Source organism: Squalius cephalus (assembly GCF_949319135.1).
Source record: "Squalius cephalus genome assembly, chromosome: 17".
NCBI lineage: Eukaryota > Metazoa > Chordata > Actinopteri > Cypriniformes > Leuciscidae > Squalius > Squalius cephalus.
This window is the reverse complement of record NC_137138.1, coordinates 33785649-33807756: the sequence shown is the minus strand read 5'-3', so window position 1 is coordinate 33807756 and position 22108 is coordinate 33785649. Positions and strand designations below refer to the sequence as shown.

The window sequence follows — 22108 nt, the reverse complement described above, 5'->3', positions numbered from 1 at the left end:
ATTATTGATTTGCTTTAAATCTAATTCGTCACACACATCACAGACAAAGTTTAGAAATTAGTGTGGCGGGAAGTGGGGGAGTTTGGTTCGGTAGCGCCGTCTTGTGACTAAAATGGTCTAGCCAGTTTAACTTACAGTCCCCAAACTTGGTACATATATTGTTCTAATAAGCAATCCGTACCTTTAAATTATTGAAAAAAATGTCGAGGTGGCAGCAGAGTATTAAATATTTTTCAATAATTCAATTGTCTGGAGTCAATTATTCCTTACATAAGATGTTTTTGCATAAGGGTTTGATTTGTCGCCTGAAGTGTGATCCTGTGAACACCTGTCAGGTAGATAACACCTTTCCTCTGACACATGAATACTTCTCGCTACATTTACAGAACATTTATTTACTTTTCTATCGAAAGTTCCTTACAAATGAGGGAAGTGAAGTAATTCATCTTAACAGCAAAGTGATTCGTCTTAAGGAGGCAGTAACATGAGACGGGCTATAATGCAAAGTGCCAAGATTGTTCTGAAAACAGGCTTAATAGAGATGAAAGCAAGAGAAATTATAGAATATAAAGATATAAAGCATTTTGTTTAATATTCAAGAGTTACCTGCAGGATTTCATCTGAGCTTATGCACAGAAACCTGCCCTGGTTAGAAACCTTTTGAAAAAAACAAAACCAAAATGTTCAATTCAACTCATTTTAAAGTTGATTGACTGAGAGAACAGATCTGTCCAAAACCCATGACTGACAAGGATGGTTTATAAATAATGAATCATGCGTCATAAGTCATAAATCAGCTACTAGGGCGTATGAACGAGTTATGTGCGCTGTAACTGGTTTAATAGGGTGCGTGAGAGAGGTAAGGTTAAAGTTACGTCTTAACTACTGATCTAGTCATCTTAGAAAATGAGTTTACCTTCAATAACCACTGCGGAAACTGCCCAGGGCTTCGTTTCTCTAAAGTAGATTAGAACCAATGGTCTCTACAATCAACTTAGATTGTGATGCTTTTGAGAAACACAGCCCTGGCTTTCCCATGATATCTACTTTCAGTCAACCGAAATCATAATGTTGGCAATTTTAAGTGTGCCTTATTATTGACACAGCTTGGTCAGATCTATATGTGAAATTTATGATTTAAGCCTCTGTAATGTCACTAAATTTGACACTCATTGGCACTCATGCACTTTTTTCCCCGTTTAACACACAATTATTTCTAAAATTAAGGTTAAATTTAACAAAGTATTTGGTCTCCACAATTCTTTATTTGACTGTCAATATTACAGGATATTTGTTTTTTATTCATAACTTAATTAATGGATTTAAATAAGAAAATAGACAGAACTGACCAAATTTTTGGTCCCCCTAGACTTAAAGGGATCCTATTATGCCCTTTTACGAAGTCTTGATTTTGTTTTTGGGGTGTACTAGAATATGCTTTTATATTTGATTGTTAAAATACACATTATTTTTTATATATTTTACATTATTACAGTTCCTCCCTGTCTCGAACATGCTGTATAGTTCCTGTTTCGATGAAGCCCCTCCTTCTGAAATGTGAAATGTTGGCTGGCCCAGTGTGTTGTGATTGGCAGCGTTTAGCGGGTGTTCGGGAAATGTCACGGCACTTACCATAACCGCAAATTTTATCTGCTCAGGTGTAAATATTAAGGATGTCGTCAAATTCAAACCAATTAAAGCCTGATTCAGAGTTAAGAATGTTAACAAACAAGAGGATCGTCCAGAACGGATTTCACAGGAAACTTCAGAGGGGTATGGTTTTTGTTTCATTTTTTTTTCTAATTTTCTTATACATTTGAGATCCGTTATACACCATTTAATCATGATACTTGTCGGAAAACTATGGTAATATAAACGGTAAACGATCACAAAACCATGGTTAATTTTCCTAAGGTGCGGTGAACAGTCTTACAAAAGCGAGAGCCTACAGAAGCTACAGTAAACACTATCAACACTAATAAGTTTGTTAGCCTTAGGAAGGTCGAAATAAATTAGTTTTAGAAACAGGGTGGGAAAAAAAAACGTGTCTATTTGACAAAGATGACACTGTCTTCTCTATTGCAGCTCAACCAGGCCTTGTCCCCCTTTTCTTTTTGCGTAGTCAGTGGGCGGGGAATATTTAAATGAGTAACATGACTTCACAAAGCCCGGACTGTGTTGTAGTCCAAACGAGCCGTTGTAGTTCTTGGAAAGTGGATTCTGTTAAATAAAATATCTCCCTTTGGAGTGGACTTTGAACTTGGAAACCTTGCAGATATTTTTATGCTCAAACAGCAACATTACACACCAACTAATGTTAAAAAAAAGTGAAAAAGCATAACAACACCCCTTTAATATTTGGTAGAACAGCCTTTGGTCAAAATAACTGCAATTAAGTACTTTCTAAAATGATCATCAAGCTCTCTGCACCGCTGTACTGCAATTTTGGCCCACTCCTCTTGTGCAAACTGCTCCAGTTCCCCCATATTAGATTGCCGTTTTCCCGTAACTTCTGTTTCCAGACCTCTCCACAAGCTTTCAATGTGATTTAGATCTAGACTCATTGCCGAACAGCGCATAATTTTGTCTTGAGTGATTCCTGGGTGCAATTTGCCCTACATAAAGACCTTTGACTTTCAATGGAGACCAAGCTTTCTGATACTCTGTCCAACATTGTGCCCCAAAATACCATTTTCACTGGATTTCATGATGCCATGCACACAAAGACACTCAGTGCCAGTGCCAGAGGCAGCAGAGCATCCCCAAAACACTGGTGAACCACCTCCATGTTTGACTGTAGGGAACCTTCTCTTTTCTTTGAAAGCTTTATTTTGTTTTCTGTGATGGCATGGTTTACTCAAAAGCTCTAATTTGGTCTCATCTGTCAGGACATTATTCCATACCCGCTAGAAATTTTACGTTCTCAAAACATCCCCGCTGGTGTCAAGGAAGTCGCCTAGTAATGTTCCCCGATGTTCATGATGTGGAGTTGTTTAAAGGATTGGGGGACGTTATTTGACGGACCTTCAGGGAACATTCAGGATGTTTACGGAACATTTATGGGACCACATTTTATTTGGAAATGTAATGTTCCCAGAAAGTTCTCAGAATGTGCCCGCTGGTATCAAGGACGTCACATGGTTGCGTTCCCAGAATGTTCCGAGACGGTCATGATGTGGAGTTCTTTAAACGTTTAGGAGACGTTATTTGGCGGACCTTCAGGGAACATTCAGGACGTTCTGGGAATGATTAGGGGACCATTACTATAGGACGTTCCCTCTAGGTCTCGACTAGAGTTGTCAAAAGTAAAGGTACTTTGGTACCAAATCGGTACTGATTTTTTTTTAAAAATGTGACGATACCAGCATTTCAGTAGTAACAGTAGTACCGAGTATTGGGTATATTCAGTACCCACTAATAGGCAGCTGGTTTCAGTCATTTCCGTGTTTATCTAAGCTCAGGGCTCCAGACTAACACTTTTTACTTGGAGCATTGTAGCCGATATACATCGCGATACATACTAGTGTATGGAACGTCCCAATAAAGACATATCGGGAATGTTATTATATGACCAACAGAGGACCACGTGGGAATGTTCTGTTAACGTCCCAAATGTCCTCTTTGTAACGTTCTTATGTGACCATAAAATAACCAAAATGGAACATCCCCATAAAATCATATAAGGAACCTTGAACTGCAGCACTTTCATAACCACAAGAGGTAGGAACATCCCTATTGGTCTGTAAAGGTTTGGGATTTTCGTCACCTTTAGAGAACTTTTAGGGAATGTTTTGCAAGGTTGCGATAACATCCCCTCTTACGTGGGTAGATATTTTGGTGCATTCAGGTGTGTTCTGGCAAATTTCAGTCTGGATTTCTTATGCTAGTCAGTGAGGTTCTCCAGGGTTTCCATTACTACATAACTCTCTTTCTTTGAGTGATGGCGCAAGCTGTGTGCCGGTGCAAAAAACGGCGGGCTAAAGTGCTTTCTCCACCACTGATTCTTCACTGCAATCTTCTATCAAGTTTCCTCTTGTGGCCTCGTCCAGTGCGGTCAACTACAGTGCCTTCTTGCTAACATTAAGTATGTGGAAACAGGAAAAGCAAGGTCTCTGGAGATGCTCTTGGAGCCTTGAGATTGTCCATCTTAATCTTGCTTATGACCTCAGATAATTCTCTGGTTTTCTTTCTGTTGTTCAAGCCCATTGCAGTACAAACAATAAGATAAACATTTTCTCTGTTCAAACTGGCTGAATTCAAGATTCTTTCAACTTACCAAAAGAAAGTTAAATTCCAAAGTAAATAAGAATATCTAAGAGGCAGTGTAGAGAAAGAATTCTCTGATAGCCGAGGCACTCCTTAATTAAAATGTCTTTATTACAAAAATGACATGTCCTAACTGGACAACTTTAAAATGCCCACGCGTAGCGGCATGGGGCCTTCTTCAGGGCATAGTGAAGCAAATAGAAAACTGATCTTATAAGGGCAAAGACACACAAGTAGAAGCAAACACACAGGTGCTGACAACAAATAAGAATATCTTTGCTCTAGAAGGCATCATTAATATTTTTGAGGTCATTTTAGGATTTCTCTGTGGAATTAGGTAATTTTGTTTTGTTCAACTGCATGCATACATATTCGGATACTAAATTATGTTTTAATTCTGGAAGATATTATGCAATTATTTTTTTGAGTGCAAGGATGCCAGTATTTGTTGCTACCACTGCCATGTTCTGAACAGGAAAAAAAAAACAGAATGATTTTTCTTCCCCTCTTCAGGAGATTTTCACATAATTTTCACACAAAAACTATTATAAAGTAATAAAAAACACATATGAAAAAACACATATGATGTGCTTGAAATTTTTGGCTATTGAAGACTGATGGAGAAGCTGTTAGAAGCAATAATGGATCTCATGCACACTCTATTGTTAAAAACCCATTAAAACAACAATGCAAGTACAGTAGCTACTATTTGAAGCATATAATATGATGTGTGCTTGGCAACATGGTGTAGGAGGTGTGCGGCTGCCTTCAGGGTATATCACTGCCTCCTACTGCTCTACTTGACTTTCAGCTTTTACAATATCAGCTTCCAGGGAGAAAAAAAGCCTTTCTTTTACAGCTATGACAATCATACAACAATCACTATTTGTACAGATTTTTTTTTAAATGACAAATGCATATATAGTACCTAGGCTACTCCAAGATCTTCAGTCCTACTCTAATAATTTAGACATCTAGTTGTCTGTTTTTTCACATGAACCCTCCGGTTCAGTTCCAAAAGCTTATTTCTCTATCACAATAAGAAAGGAACAGTTAAACATCCACCTTGATTAAATTGTTGAAAAATTAGACAGTTCAGGGCTTATACCTGACAGTTCCTACTTATTTGAACTAAGATGTCACATGTTATTAAAGGCACCACATCTGCATTTGAGCACTTTGGGGTTTAATACTGAATTTTTCTTTGCACTTGACATTAACACAGCATTCATACGTCATACAACTCAATACATGCAGTTCTCTTGTGTAGGAAACTCCCTGCCAATAAATGTAAATGAAAGTGAATGATTGTTATGAGGTAAAAAAAGATCTATGACTTGGGGCCAGTTGCATAACCATCCATTATGTTAAGAACTAGTATGACCAACTAGCAGTTAGTTAGAGGTAATCAGTCTTTCTTTTTCTGTATCAAATTAGACCAATCTACATTTTTATGTAACTGAAATAAAAAGTTATAAACAGTCTTAAAGAAAAAAATTTGATGACTTACTTGTAAGCCTAGTCTTATCATTTTATGCAACCAGCGTTTGGTCTTTGAAAGTAACAGTTTATTACATGTTTTTGACCTTTATTTGCTTAATAATGACTGCATGTCAAATCCTTCCTTTAAAGGGATAGCTCACCCAAAAATGAAAATTCTGTCATTGTAATTACTCACCTTCGTGTCGTTCCAAACTCATAAGACTTTCGTTCATCTTCGGAAAACAAATGAGGAACTTTTTGATGAAATCTGAGAGCTTTCTATCTCTCCACTGACAGCTGCGCAACTGAAACTTTGACGCTTTAAAAAGTTCATAAAGAGATTGGACCTCATTGGTTCTTGCAGAAGCTCAAAACGTGCTGCGTAACACGAGAATAAACCTCATTGGTTCTTGCCGAAGCTCAAACGTGCTGCGTAACATGAGAATGAACCTCAATGGTTCTTGCCAAAGCTCAAACGCGCTGCGTAACACGAGAATGAACCTCATTGGTTCTTGCAGAAGCTCAAACGTGCTGCGTAACATGAGAATGAACCTCATTGGTTCTTGCCAAAGCTCAAACGTGCTGCGTAACACGAGAATGAACCTAATTGGTTCTTGCTGAAGCTCAAACGTGCTGCGTAACATGAGAATGAACCTCAATGGTTCTTGCCAAAGCTCAAACGTGCTGCGTAACACGAGAATGAACCTCATTGGTTCTTGCAGAAGCTCAAACGTGCTGCGTAACATGAGAATGAACCTCATTGGTTCTTGCCAAAGCTCAAACGTGCTGCGTAACACGAGAATGAACCTAATTGGTTCTTGCTGAAGCTCAAACGTGCTGCGTAACATGAGAATGAACCTCAATGGTTCTTGCTGAAGCTCAAACGTGCTGCGTAACACGAGAATGAACCTCATTGGTTCTTGCAGAAGCTCAAACGTGCTGCGTAACATGAGAATGAACCTCATTGGTTCTTGCCAAAGCTCAAACGTGCTGCGTAACACGAGAATGAACCTAATTGGTTCTTGCTGAAGCTCAAACGTGCTGCGTAACATGAGAATGAACCTCAATGGTTCTTGCTGAAGCTCAAACGTGCTGCGTAACACGAGAATGAACCTAATTGGTTCTTGCTGAAGCTCAAACGTGCTGCGTAACACGAGAATGAACCTCATTGGTTCTCGCCGAAGCTCAAACGTGCTGCGTAACACGAGAATGAACCTCATTGGTTCTTGCTGAAGCTCAAACGTGCTGCGTAACACGAGAATGAACCTCATTGGTTCTTGCAGAAGCTCAAACGTGCTGCGTAACACGAGAATAAACCTCATTGGTTCTCGCCGAAGCTCAAACGTGCTGCGTAACACGAGAACGAACCTCATTGGTTCTTGCTGAAGCTCAAACATGCTGCGTAACACGAGAATGAACCTCATTGGTTCTTGCCAAAGCTCAAACGTGCTGCGTAACACGAGAATGAACCTAATTGGTTCTTGCAGAAGCTCAAACGTGCTGCGTAACACGAGAATGAACCTAATTGGTTCTTGCAGAAGCTCAAACGTGCTGCGTAACACGAGAATGAACCTCATTGGTTCTCGCCGAAGCTCAAACGTGCAGCGTAACACGAGAATGAACCTCCTTGGTTCTTGCCAAAGCTCAAACGTGCTGCGTAACACGAGAATGAACCTCATTGGTTCTTGCTGAAGCTCAAACGTGCTGCGTAACATGAGAATGAACCTCATTGGTTCTTGCCAAAGCTCAAACGTGCTGCGTAACACGAGAATGAACCTCATTGGTTCTTGCTGAAGCTCAAACGTGCTGCGTAACACGAGAATGAACCTCATTGGTTCTTGCCAAAGCTCAAACGTGCTGCGTAACACGAGAATGAACCTCATTGGTTCTTGCAGAAGCTCAAACGTGCTGCGTAACATGAGAATGAACCTCATTGGTTCTTGCCAAAGCTCAAACGTGCTGCGTAACACGAGAATGAACCTCATTGGTTCTTGCAGAAGCTCAAACGTGCTGCGTAACATGAGAATGAACCTCATTGGTTCTTGCCAAAGCTCAAACGTGCTGCGTAACAAGAGAATGAACCTCACTGGTTCTTGCTGAAGCTCAAACGTGCTGCGTAACACGAGAATGAACCTCATTGGTTCTTGCAGAAGCTCAAACGTGCTGCGTAACACGAGAATGAACCTCATTGGTTCTTGCAGAAGCTCAAATGTGCTGCGTAACATGAGAATGAACCTCATTGGTTCTTGCCAAAGCTCAAACGTGCTGCGTAACACGAGAATGAACCTCATTGGTTCTTGCCAAAGCTCAAACGTGCTGCGTAACATAAGAATGAACCTCATTGGTTCTTGCCAAAGCTCAAACGTGCTGCGTAACACGAGAATGAACCTCATTGGTTCTTGCTGAAGCTCAAACGTGCTGCGTAACACCAGAATGAACCTCATTGGTTCTTGCAGAAGCTCAAACGTGCTGCGTAACACGAGAATGAACCTCATTGGTTCTTGCCAAAGCTCAAACGTGCTGCGTAACACGAGAATGAACCTCATTGGTTCTTGCAGAAGCTCAAACGTGCTGCGTAACACGAGAATGAACCTCATTGGTTCTTGCAGAAGCTCAAACGTGCTGCGTAACACGAGAATGAACCTCATTGGTTCTTGCTGAAGCTCAAACGTGCTGCGTAACATGAGAATGAACCTCATTGGTTCTTGCCAAAGCTCAAACGTGCTGCGTAACACGAGAATGAACCTCATTGGTTCTTGCTGAAGCTCAAACGTGCTGCGTAACACGAGAATGAACCTCATTGGTTCTTGCCAAAGCTCAAACGTGCTGCGTAACACGAGAATGAACCTCATTGGTTCTTGCAGAAGCTCAAACGTGCTGCGTAACATGAGAATGAACCTCATTGGTTCTTGCCAAAGCTCAAACGTGCTGCGTAACACGAGAATGAACCTCATTGGTTCTTGCAGAAGCTCAAACGTGCTGCGTAACATGAGAATGAACCTCATTGGTTCTTGCCAAAGCTCAAACGTGCTGCGTAACAAGAGAATGAACCTCACTGGTTCTTGCTGAAGCTCAAACGTGCTGCGTAACACGAGAATGAACCTCATTGGTTCTTGCAGAAGCTCAAACGTGCTGCGTAACACGAGAATGAACCTCATTGGTTCTTGCAGAAGCTCAAATGTGCTGCGTAACATGAGAATGAACCTCATTGGTTCTTGCCAAAGCTCAAACGTGCTGCGTAACACGAGAATGAACCTCATTGGTTCTTGCCAAAGCTCAAACGTGCTGCGTAACATAAGAATGAACCTCATTGGTTCTTGCCAAAGCTCAAACGTGCTGCGTAACACGAGAATGAACCTCATTGGTTCTTGCTGAAGCTCAAACGTGCTGCGTAACACCAGAATGAACCTCATTGGTTCTTGCAGAAGCTCAAACGTGCTGCGTAACACGAGAATGAACCTCATTGGTTCTTGCCAAAGCTCAAACGTGCTGCGTAACACAAGAATGAACCTCATTGGTTCTTGCAGAAGCTCAAACGTGCTGCGTAACACGAGAATGAACCTCATTGGTTCTTGCAGAAGCTCAAACGTGCTGCGTAACACGAGAATGAACCTAATTGGTTCTTGCAGAAGCTCAAACGTGCTGCGTAACACGAGAATGAACCTCACTGGTTCTTGCAGAAGCTCAAACGTGATGCGTAACACCAGAATGAACCTCATTGGTTCTTGCCAAAGCTCAAACGTGCTGCGTAACACCAGAATGAACCTCATTGGTTCTTGTTGAAACTCAAACGTGCTGCGTAACACGAGAATGAACCTAATTGGTTCTTGCAGAAGCTCAAACGTGCTGCGTAACACGAGAATGAACCTCATTGGTTCTTGTTGAAACTCAAACGTGCTGCGTAACACGAGAATGAACCTAATTGGTTCTTGCAGAAGCTCAAACGTACTGCGTAACACGAGAATGAACCTCATTGGTTCTTGCAGAAGCTCAAACGTGCTGCGTAACAAGAGAATGAACCTAATTGGTTCTTGCAGAAGCTCAAACGTGCTGCGTAACACGAGAATGAACCTCATTGGTTCTTGTTGAAACTCAAACGTGCTGCGTAACACGAGAATGAACCTAATTGGTTCTTGCAGAAGCTCAAACGTGCTGCGTAACACGAGAATGAACCTCATTGGTTCTTGTTGAAACTCAAACGTGCTGCGTAACAAGAGAATGAACCTAATTGGTTCTTGCAGAAGCTCAAACGTGCTGCGTAACACGAGAATGAACCTCATTGGTTCTTGCAGAAGCTCAAACGTGCTGCGTAACAAGAGAATGAACCTAATTGGTTCTTGCAGAAGCTCAAATGTGCTGCGTAACACGAGAATGATCCTCACTGGTTCTTGCAGAAGCTCAAACGTGATGCGTAACACCAGAATGAACCTCATTGGTTCTTGCCAAAGCTCAAACGTGCTGCGTAACATGAGAATGAACCTCATTGGTTCTTGCCAAAGCTCAAACGTGCTGCGTAACAAGAGAATGAACCTCATTGGTTCTTGTTGAAACTCAAACGTGCTGCGTAACAAGAGAATGAACCTAATTGGTTCTTGCAGAAGCTCAAACGTGCTGTGTAACACGAGAATGAACCTCATTGGTTCTTGCAGAAGCTCAAACGTGCTGCGTAACAAGAGAATGAACCTAATTGGTTCTTGCAGAAGCTCAAATGTGCTGCGTAACACGAGAATGAACCTCACTGGTTCTTGCAGAAGCTCAAACGTGCTGCGTAACACCAGAATGAACCTCATTGGTTCTTGTTGAAACTCAAGCGTGCTGCGTAACACGAGAATGTACCTCATTGGTTCTTGCTGAAGCTCAAACGTGCTGCGTAACACCAGAATGAACCTCACTGGTTCTTGCAGAAGCTCAAACGTGCTGCGTAAGACGAGAATGAACCTCATTGGTTCTTGCAGAAGCTCAAACGTGCTGCGTAACACGAGAATGAACCTCACTGGTTCTTGCTGAAGCTCGAATGTGCTGCGTAACAAGAGAATGAACCTAATTGGTTCTTGCAGAAGCTCAAACGTGCTGCGTAACACGAGAATGAACCTCACTGGTTCTTGCAGAAGCTCAAACGTGATGCCTAACACCAGAATGAACCTCATTGGTTCTTGTTGAAACTCAAGCGTGCTGCGTAAAACGAGAATGTACCTCATTGGTTCTTGCTGAAGCTCAAACGTGCTGCGTAACACCAGAATGAACCTCACTGGTTCTTGCAGAAGCTCAAACGTGCTGCGTAAGACGAGAATGAACCTCATTGGTTCTTGCAGAAGCTCAAACGTGCTGCGTAACACGAGAATGAACCTCACTGGTTCTTGCAGAAGCTCAAACGTGATGCGTAACACCAGAATGAACCTCATTGGTTCTTGCAGAAGCTCAAACGTGCTGCGTAACATGAGAATGAACCTCATTGGTTCTTGCCGAAGCTCAAACGTGCTGCGTAACACGAGAATGAACCTCATTGGTTCTTGTTGAAACTCAAGCGTGCTGCGTAACACGAGAATGAACCTCATTGGTTCTTGCAGAAGCTCAAACGTGCTGCGTAACATGAGAATGAACCTCATTGGTTCTTGCCGAAGCTCAAACGTGCTGCGTAACACCAGAATGAACCTCATTGGTACTTGTTGAAACTCAAGCGTGCTGCGTAACACGAGAATGAACCTCATTGGTTCTTGCTGAAGCTCAAACGTGCTGCGTAACACCAGAATGAACCTCACTGGTTCTTGCAGAAGCTCAAACGTGCTGCGTAAGACGAGAATGAACCTCATTGGTTCTTGCTGAAGCTCAAACGTGCTGCGTAACACGAGAATGAACCTCATTGGTTCTTGCAGAAGCTCAAACGTGCTGCGTAACACGAGAATGAACCTCATTGGTTCTTGCTGAAGCTCAAACGTGCTGCGTAACACGAGAATGAACCTCATTGGTTCTTGCAGAAGCTCAAACGTGCTGCGTAACACGAGAATGAACCTCATTGGTTCTTGCAGAAGCTCAAACGTGCTGCGTAACACGAGAATGAACCTAATTGGTTCTTGCAGAAGCTCAAACGTGCTGCGTAACACGAGAATGAACCTCACTGGTTCTTGCAGAAGCTCAAACGTGATGCGTAACACCAGAATGAACCTCATTGGTTCTTGCCAAAGCTCAAACGTGCTGCGTAACACCAGAATGAACCTCATTGGTTCTTGTTGAAACTCAAACGTGCTGCGTAACACGAGAATGAACCTAATTGGTTCTTGCAGAAGCTCAAACGTGCTGCGTAACACGAGAATGAACCTCATTGGTTCTTGTTGAAACTCAAACGTGCTGCGTAACACGAGAATGAACCTAATTGGTTCTTGCAGAAGCTCAAACGTGCTGCGTAACACGAGAATGAACCTCATTGGTTCTTGCAGAAGCTCAAACGTGCTGCGTAACAAGAGAATGAACCTAATTGGTTCTTGCAGAAGCTCAAACGTGCTGCGTAACACGAGAATGAACCTCATTGGTTCTTGTTGAAACTCAAACGTGCTGCGTAACACGAGAATGAACCTAATTGGTTCTTGCAGAAGCTCAAACGTGCTGCGTAACACGAGAATGAACCTCATTGGTTCTTGTTGAAACTCAAACGTGCTGCGTAACAAGAGAATGAACCTAATTGGTTCTTGCAGAAGCTCAAACGTGCTGCGTAACACGAGAATGAACCTCATTGGTTCTTGCAGAAGCTCAAACGTGTTGCGTAACAAGAGAATGAACCTAATTGGTTCTTGCAGAAGCTCAAATGTGCTGCGTAACACGAGAATGAACCTCACTGGTTCTTGCAGAAGCTCAAACGTGATGCGTAACACCAGAATGAACCTCATTGGTTCTTGCCAAAGCTCAAACGTGCTGCGTAACATGAGAATGAACCTCATTGGTTCTTGCCAAAGCTCAAACGTGCTGCGTAACAAGAGAATGAACCTCATTGGTTCTTGTTGAAACTCAAACGTGCTGCGTAACAAGAGAATGAACCTAATTGGTTCTTGCAGAAGCTCAAACGTGCTGTGTAACACGAGAATGAACCTCATTGGTTCTTGCAGAAGCTCAAACGTGCTGCGTAACAAGAGAATGAACCTAATTGGTTCTTGCAGAAGCTCAAATGTGCTGCGTAACACGAGAATGAACCTCACTGGTTCTTGCAGAAGCTCAAACGTGCTGCGTAACACCAGAATGAACCTCATTGGTTCTTGTTGAAACTCAAGCGTGCTGCGTAACACGAGAATGAACCTCATTGGTTCTTGCTGAAGCTCGAATGTGCTGCGTAACAAGAGAATGAACCTAATTGGTTCTTGCAGAAGCTCAAACGTGCTGCGTAACACGAGAATGAACCTCACTGGTTCTTGCAGAAGCTCAAACGTGATGCCTAACACCAGAATGAACCTCATTGGTTCTTGCAGAAGCTCAAACGTGCTGCGTAACATGAGAATGAACCTCATTGGTTCTTGCCGAAGCTCAAACGTGCTGCGTAACACCAGAATGAACCTCATTGGTTCTTGTTGAAACTCAAGCGTGCTGCGTAACACGAGAATGTACCTCATTGGTTCTTGCTGAAGCTCAAACGTGCTGCGTAACACCAGAATGAACCTCACTGGTTCTTGCAGAAGCTCAAACGTGCTGCGTAAGACGAGAATTAACCTCATTGGTTCTTGCAGAAGCTCAAACGTGCTGCGTAACACGAGAATGAACCTCACTGGTTCTTGCAGAAGCTCAAACGTGATGCGTAACACCAGAATGAACCTCATTGGTTCTTGCAGAAGCTCAAACGTGCTGCGTAACATGAGAATGAACCTCATTGGTTCTTGCCGAAGCTCAAACGTGCTGCATAACACGAGAATGAACCTCATTGGTTCTTGTTGAAACTCAAGCGTGCTGCGTAACACGAGAATGAACCTCATTGGTTCTTGCAGAAGCTCAAACGTGCTGCGTAACATGAGAATGAACCTCATTGGTTCTTGCCGAAGCTCAAACGTGCTGCGTAACACCAGAATGAACCTCATTGGTACTTGTTGAAACTCAAGCGTGCTGCGTAACACGAGAATGAACCTCATTGGTTCTTGCTGAAGCTCAAACGTGCTGCGTAACACCAGAATGAACCTCACTGGTTCTTGCAGAAGCTCAAACGTGCTGCGTAAGACGAGAATGAACCTCATTGGTTCTTGCTGAAGCTCAAACGTGCTGCGTAACACGAGAATGAACCTCATTGGTTCTTGCAGAAGCTCAAACGTGCTGCGTAACACGAGAATGAACCTCATTGGTTCTTGCTGAAGCTCAAACGTGCTGCGTAACACGAGAATGAACCTCATTGGTTCTTGCAGAAGCTCAAACGTGCTGCGTAACACGAGAATGAACCTCATTGGTTCTTGCAGAAGCTCAAACGTGCTGCGTAAAACGAGAATGAACCTCATTGGTTCTTGCAGAAGCTCAAACGTGCTGCGTAACACGAGAATGAACCTCATTGGTTCTTGCAGAAGCTCAAACGTGCTGCGTAACACGAGAATGAACCTCACTGGTTCTTGCAGAAGCTCAAACGTGCTGCGTAAGACGAGAATGAACCTCATTGGTTCTTGCTGAAGCTCAAACGTGCTGCGTAACACGAGAATGAACCTCATTGGTTCTTGCAGAAGCTCAAACGTGCTGCGTAACACGAGAATGAACCTCATTGGTTCTTGCTGAAGCTCAAACGTGCTGCGTAACACGAGAATGAACCTCATTGGTTCTTGCAGAAGCTCAAACGTGCTGCGTAACACGAGAATGAACCTCATTGGTTCTTGCAGAAGCTCAAACGTGCTGCGTAACACGAGAATGAACCTCATTGGTTCTTGCTGAAGCTCAAACGTGCTGCGTAACACGAGAATGAACCTCATTGGTTCTTGCAGAAGCTCAAACGTGCTGCGTAAAACGAGAATGAACCTCATTGGTTCTTGCAGAAGCTCAAACGTGCTGCGTAACACGAGAATGAACCTCATTGGTTCTTGCAGAAACTCAAACGTGCTGCGTAACACGAGAATGAACCTCATTGGTTCTTGCAGAAGCTCAAACGTGCTACGTAACACGAGAATGAACCTCATTGGTTCTTGTAGAAACTCAAACGTGCTGCGTGACACGAGAATGAACCTCATTGGTTCTTGCAGAAGCTCAAACGCGCTGAGTAACACGAGAATGAACCTCATTGGTTCTTGCAGAAGCTCAAACGTGCTGCGTAACACGAGAATGAACCTCATTGGTTCTTGCCAAAGCTCAAACGTGCTGCGTAACACGAGAATGAACCTCATTGGTTCTTGCTGAAGCTCAAACGCGCTGAGTAACACGAGAATGAACCTCATTGGTTCTTGCTGAAGCTCAAACGTGCTGCGTAACACGAGAATGAACCTCATTGGTTCTTGCAGAAGCTCAAACGTGCTGCGTAACACGAGAATGAACCTCATTGGTTCTTGCAGAAGCTCAAACGTGCTGCGTAAAACGAGAATGAACCTCATTGGTTCTTGCTGAAGCTCAAACGTGCTGCGTAACACGAGAATGAACCTCATTGGTTCTTGCAGAAGCTCAAACGTGCTGCGTAAAACGAGAATGAACCTCATTGGTTCTTGCAGAAGCTCAAACGTGCTGCGTAACACGAGAATGAACCTCATTGGTTCTTGCCAAAGCTCAAACGTGCTGCGTAACACGAGAATGAACCTCATTGGTTCTTGCTGAAGCTCAAACGTGCTGCGTAACACGAGAATGAACCTCATTGGTTCTTGCTGAAGCTCAAACGTGCTGCGTAACACGAGAATGAACCTCACTGGTTCTTGCAGAAGCTCAAACGTGCTGCGTAAAACGAGAATGAACCTCATTGGTTCTTGCTGAAGCTCAAACGTGCTGCGTAACACGAGAATGAACCTCATTGGTTCTTGCAGAAGCTCAAACGTGCTGCGTAAAACGAGAATGAACCTCATTGGTTCTTGCAGAAGCTCAAACGTGCTGCGTAACACGAGAATGAACCTCATTGGTTCTTGCCAAAGCTCAAACGTGCTGCGTAACACGAGAATGAACCTCATTGGTTCTTGCTGAAGCTCAAACGTGCTGCGTAACACGAGAATGAACCTCATTGGTTCTTGCAGAAGCTCAAACGTGCTACGTAACACGAGAATGAACCTCATTGGTTCTTGCTGAAGCTCAAACGTGCTGCGTAACACGAGAATGAACCTCATTGGTTCTTGCAGAAGCTCAAACGTGCTGCGTAACACGAGAATGAACCTCATTGGTTCTTGCCAAAGCTCAAACGTGCTGCGTAACACGAGAATGAACCTCATTGGTTCTTGCAGAAGCTCAAACGTGCTGCGTAAAACGAGAATGAACCTCATTGGTTCTTGCTGAAGCTCAAACGTGCTGCGTAACACGAGAATGAACCTCATTGGTTCTTGCCAAAGCTCAAACGTGCTGCGTAACACGAGAATGAACCTCATTGGTTCTTGCAGAAGCTCAAACGTGCTGCGTAACACGAGAATGAACCTCATTGGTTCTTGCTGAAGCTCAAACGTGCTGCGTAACACGAGAATGAACCTCATTGGTTCTTGCTGAAGCTCAAACGTGCTGCGTAACACGAGAATGAACCTCATTGGTTCTTGCTGAAGCTCAAACGTGCTGCGTAACACGAGAATGAACCTCATTGGTTCTTGCTGAAGCTCAAACGTGCTGCGTAAAACGAGAATGAACCTCATTGGTTCTTGCTGTAGCTCAAACGTGCTGCGTAAAACGAGAATGAACCTCATTGGTTCTTGCTGAAGCTCAAACGTGCTGCGTAACACGAGAATGAACCTCATTGGTTCTTGCAGAAGCTCAAACGTGCTGCGTAACACGAGAATGAACCTCATTGGTTCTTGCTGAAGCTCAAACGTGCTGCGTAACACGAGAATGAACCTCATTGGTTCTTGCCAAAGCTCAAACGTGCTGCGTAAAACGAGAATGAACCTCATTGGTTCTTGCTGAAGCTCAAACGTGCTGCGTAAAACGAGAATGAACCTCATTGGTTCTTGCTGAAGCTCAAACGTGCTGCGTAACACGAGAATGAACCTCATTGGTTCTTGCCAAAGCTCAAACGTGCTGCGTAACATGAGAATGAACCTCATTGGTTCTTGCTGAAGCTCAAACGTGCTGCGTAACACGAGAATGAACCTCATTGGTTCTTGCAGAAGCTCAAACGCGCTGAGTAACACGAGAATGAACCTCATTGGTTCTTGCAGAAGCTCAAACGTGCTGCGTAACACGAGAATGAACCTCATTGGTTCTTGCAGAAGCTCAAACGTGCTGCGTAACACGAGAATGAACCTCATTGATTCTTGCCAAAGCTCAAACGTGCTGCGTAACACGAGAATGAACCTCATTGGTTCTTGCTGAAGCTCAAACGTGCTGCGTAACACGAGAATGAACCTCATTGGTTCTTGCAGAAGCTCAAACGCGCTGAGTAACACGAGAATGAACCTCATTGGTTCTTGCAGAAGCTCAAACGTGCTGCGTAACACGAGAATGAACCTCATTGGTTCTTGCTGAAGCTCAAACGTGCTGCGTAACACGAGAATGAACCTCATTGGTTCTTGCAGAAGCTCAAACGTGCTACGTAACACGAGAATGAACCTCATTGGTTCTTGTAGAAACTCAAACGTGCTGCGTAACACGAGAATGAACCTCATTGGTTCTTGCAGAAGCTCAAACGTGCTGCGTAACACGAGAATGAACCTCATTGGTTCTTGCTGAAGCTCAAACGTGCTGCGTAACACGAGAATGAACCTCATTGGTTCTTGCCAAAGCTCAAACGTGCTGCGTAAAACGAGAATGAACCTCATTGGTTCTTGCTGAAGCTCAAACGTGCTGCGTAAAACGAGAATGAACCTCATTGGTTCTTGCTGAAGCTCAAACGTGCTGCGTAACACGAGAATGAACCTCATTGGTTCTTGCCAAAGCTCAAACGTGCTGCGTAACATGAGAATGAACCTCATTGGTTCTTGCTGAAGCTCAAACGTGCTGCGTAACACGAGAATGAACCTCATTGGTTCTTGCAGAAGCTCAAACGCGCTGAGTAACACGAGAATGAACCTCATTGGTTCTTGCAGAAGCTCAAACGTGCTGCGTAACACGAGAATGAACCTCATTGGTTCTTGCAGAAGCTCAAACGTGCTGCGTAACACGAGAATGAACCTCATTGATTCTTGCCAAAGCTCAAACGTGCTGCGTAACACGAGAATGAACCTCATTGGTTCTTGCTGAAGCTCAAACGTGCTGCGTAACACGAGAATGAACCTCATTGGTTCTTGCAGAAGCTCAAACGCGCTGAGTAACACGAGAATGAACCTCATTGGTTCTTGCAGAAGCTCAAACGTGCTGCGTAACACGAGAATGAACCTCATTGGTTCTTGCTGAAGCTCAAACGTGCTGCGTAACACGAGAATGAACCTCATTGGTTCTTGCAGAAGCTCAAACGTGCTACGTAACACGAGAATGAACCTCATTGGTTCTTGTAGAAACTCAAACGTGCTGCGTAACACGAGAATGAACCTCATTGGTTCTTGCAGAAGCTCAAACGTGCTACGTAACACGAGAATGAACCTCATTGGTTCTTGTAGAAACTCAAACGTGCTGCGTAACACGAGAATGAACCTCATTGGTTCTTGCAGAAGCTCAAACGCGCTGAGTAACACGAGAATGAACCTCATTGGTTCTTGCAGAAGCTCAAACGTGCTGCGTAACACGAGAATGAACCTCATTGGTTCTTGCCAAAGCTCAAACGTGCTGCGTAACACGAGAATGAACCTGATTGGTTCTTGCTGAAGCTCAAACGCGCTGAGTAACACGAGAATGAACCTCATTGGTTCTTGCTGAAACTCAAACGTGCTGCGTAACACGAGAATGAACCTCATTGGTTCTTGCTGAAGCTCAAACGCGCTGAGTAACACGAGAATGAACCTCATTGGTTCTTGCAGAAGCTCAAACGTGCTGCGTAACACGAGAATGAACCTCATTGGTTCTTGCCAAAGCTCAAACGTGCTGCGTAACACGAGAATGAACCTGATTGGTTCTTGCTGAAGCTCAAACGCGCTGAGTAACACGAGAATGAACCTCATTGGTTCTTGCAGAAGCTCAAACGTGCTATGTAACACGAGAATGAACCTCATTGGTTCTTGCCAAAGCTCAAACGTGCTGCGTAACACGAGAATGAACCTGATTGGTTCTTGCTGAAGCTCAAACGCGCTGAGTAACACGAGAATGAACCTCATTGGTTCTTGCAGAAGCTCAAACGTGCTATGTAACACGAGAATGAACCTCATTGGTTCTTGCAGAAGCTCAAACGTGCTGCGTAACATGAGAATGAACCTCATTAGTTCTCACATTAACATGCTTAATCTTCCGTTTACCGTAACTGTTGTGTGAGTTGATAAATGTTTATGTGAATAAAAGCCTAAATTAAATATGTTCATCATATAAAGCGATTGTGTCTCTTCAGAAAATTCAGACTAAACCACTCAATTCATAATCTCTTTATGAACTTTTTGAAGCGTCAAAGTGGTAGTTTTGTAGCTGGGGGGACAGAAATCTATCAGATTTCATTAAAAATATCTTCATTTGTGTTCTGAAGATGAAAGAAAGACTTACAGGTTTGGAACGACATGAGCGTGAGTAATTAATGACAGAATTACATTTTTTGGGTGAACTATCGCTTTAAGTAATTCCTGTTCCAGATAACACAGAATGAGTCAATCAAAAAAAATCACCAGTTTTGTAAATGGGGTCTTTAGACTGACTACAGATCATCTATAGACTGGCAATAAATCAACTGTAAATCGAGTCCTCTGTTGATGTTCTGCTGATTGCTTACAGACCTGATCCTTGAGCGGGTATTAATGCATTTGAACTGATCTGTGCACCTACCCCGAGTCGACAGCTTCTTTGTGTTGATGATCTTAGCAGCGTACTCTTGCCCTGAGAGAACTTTCACACATCTTCGCACCACAGAAAAGGCTCCCCTAAAAATCAGAGAACATGGAAGCAATGTCTGCATGTTTCTGTGAATGTAAACTTCAAGAAAGAAAGGCAGGTTTACCTGCTAGGCAAGCAGTAATATATTGAATTATGCAATATTTCAATGTCTGAATTGAATTGCCACCCACAAAGGCAATTATGTAAGCGGTTTGACTGCCCACAGAAAAAGATGTGTGTGTGTTCAGTATGAGGGTGTATGTGGGAGTAGAGCAGTGGGCACAAGGCCAGATGGAGTTGAAGACCCATCTCTGTAGAGGTGTTATATGCTCTCAAATCAAGAAAACAAGTATACAGTGCATTCGCTCAGGAAAAAATGCTGTAGTACAGAGTGGGTGGATGGAAAGAGGGAAGCAAGCAGATTTTTTTTTGTACTTCTGCCTCAACATTTCAGAGCATTGTTACTGGCACTACATGCATTGATATACGAATATCTACATTTTATAGTGTGTAACGGTCCAATTACTCACCAATTTCATTTCATTGTATTGTGTTATATAGATATAGATGGATAGATATAGATATATATATGTATGAGGTGAACCTGATTTCACCAAGTACAACATGTTCCTGGATAATAAAAAAAAAAAAAAAATTGTGTGTTATTTTTTTTTTTTTACCAGTGTTATCAATCTATCATTTCCTTCTGATTTTAGGAATAACTTATGGGTAGGGTTAGATTTAGTTCCAGGATATGTTGACCCAGGAACATGTCTTACTTGACAATATACTGTGTGTGTGTGTGTGTGTGTGTATACATATATCTGCTTGCTTCCCTCTTTCCATCCACCCACTCTGTACTACAGAATTTTTTCCTGAGTGAGTGCACTGTGTACTTATTTTCTTGATTTGAGAGCATATGGCATTTTCTGACTTTCTCTTCTGCCATCTTTAAAGATGAACGTTAATCTCGATGTTGGTAATGAGTTGTGTGCAGTCAGTATATAATGTTTCTTCTTTTGCATTGAGCAGTCACTGAATTTTGCAAAACCCAGTTAGGTTGCTAACTGCAACTTAATTAGGCTCTGACTACAATTAAATAAAAAAAGACACTAGACAGGGATTTTTCTTCTTCAGCATGCGCTCTCTGTGAGCATAAGATCGTTTCACTGTACTGTTAATGCATAATGTTAGAATCGCTCATCAGATCTTGCGTCTGAACTTTTAGGTAATTTCCTCAGTGGATCTCCTTCAGCCAATGTCTGCCTGTTATGTTATGTAATGTAAGTTGCGTTGTGTGCGTTCTCAAGTTAGTACATGGATCATTTCCACACATTCTGACTGCAGTGATTTCATAATATTCTAAAACATTCAAACCAAAATTTGCCTTGTAACTGGTTTCAATTTAAACTGGAAAGTGGATTTGCCGTCCTTTTAGAATCTATCGAGGACAATTTTCCAGGTATGTTGTCCTTATTCTTTAAGGGACAAGATGCTTAACAATTAAAAATCTTAACATTAGCTGATTTGTAAAAGAAAAAAAAAATCATTGCATTCTTTTATTGATTGAAAATAACATCTTGGGCCAGCTTAAACATGTCACGTTGGTTTAAAGAAATGAAGCAATTCCAACTTACTTTCCCAGTTCCTCAAACAGCTGGTATTCCTCAGTAAAGCGTGTGCAGGTGATGGTTGCCATCCTTGAAGTGTGTGTGTTTCCTGCGTCTGATGAGAGTGTCGTCAGGCAGGAGGAACAGAAGCGCGATCAAACGCCTGGTCTGGAGATCGTTTTCTATATCGGAAAAGTGGAAGTGGAATGAGGAAAAAAAAAAAGATAGATCTTTCTGTGGCTGCCTGCGACTGGCTGCTCTTCTCCATACACAGCCCTCGTTACCATGGCAGCCGCATCCTCCTCCTCTCCTCACATGCTCACACACATGAAGCCATGCAGACAGTAAAACACACCCACACACCTTCAGTGTGCATCACACTGTTACTTCACAGCAGTCTGCTTTTACTGTATGAATAGATGTCCAAAATAGCTATTTGAAAGGCTCTCGGATAAAATGATGGGGAAAGTTCACTTCTTTATATTTGTAATCAGTTGAAATCCCTTCGTTCAAATGCAACCTTTGCAGCATATCTCTTAACTAATTTGAGATGTTATTAGTAGGGCCTGTGATTCCTTATTACTCATTAGTAGAAATTCCCCTGCATGCAGATTTAAAGGTGCTCTGAGCGATGTTGGGTGACGTCACTTCTTGTTGACGTTCGAAGTATTGTATTGTATAAGTATAAGTATTGTCTCCTCATCCTGTCCCCTCCCTTCCGTGCTTCCTTCTAACAATATACT

At 42.7% G+C, this 22108-nt stretch overlaps 1 protein-coding gene across 2 annotated transcripts in view; it reads right to left on the bottom strand.

Annotated features, from left to right (window-relative positions):
• camk2a (calcium/calmodulin-dependent protein kinase II alpha) overlaps nt 1-21665 on the bottom strand; it is a 65668-nt gene extending 44003 nt beyond the window's left edge. The window contains exons 1-2 of one of the 2 annotated variants that reach the window (XM_079846524.1): nt 21393-21665; nt 19708-19802 (exon numbers count right to left, since the gene is read on the bottom strand). In XM_079846524.1, the coding sequence (XP_079702650.1) occupies nt 19708-19802; nt 21393-21454 (157 nt within the window). In that variant the 5' untranslated portion in view covers nt 21455-21665. The remainder of the gene's footprint in view (nt 1-19707; nt 19803-21392) is intronic. The other variant, XM_079846525.1, reaches the window with a different exon arrangement.
• Between the last annotated feature and the right edge of the window lie 443 nt (nt 21666-22108).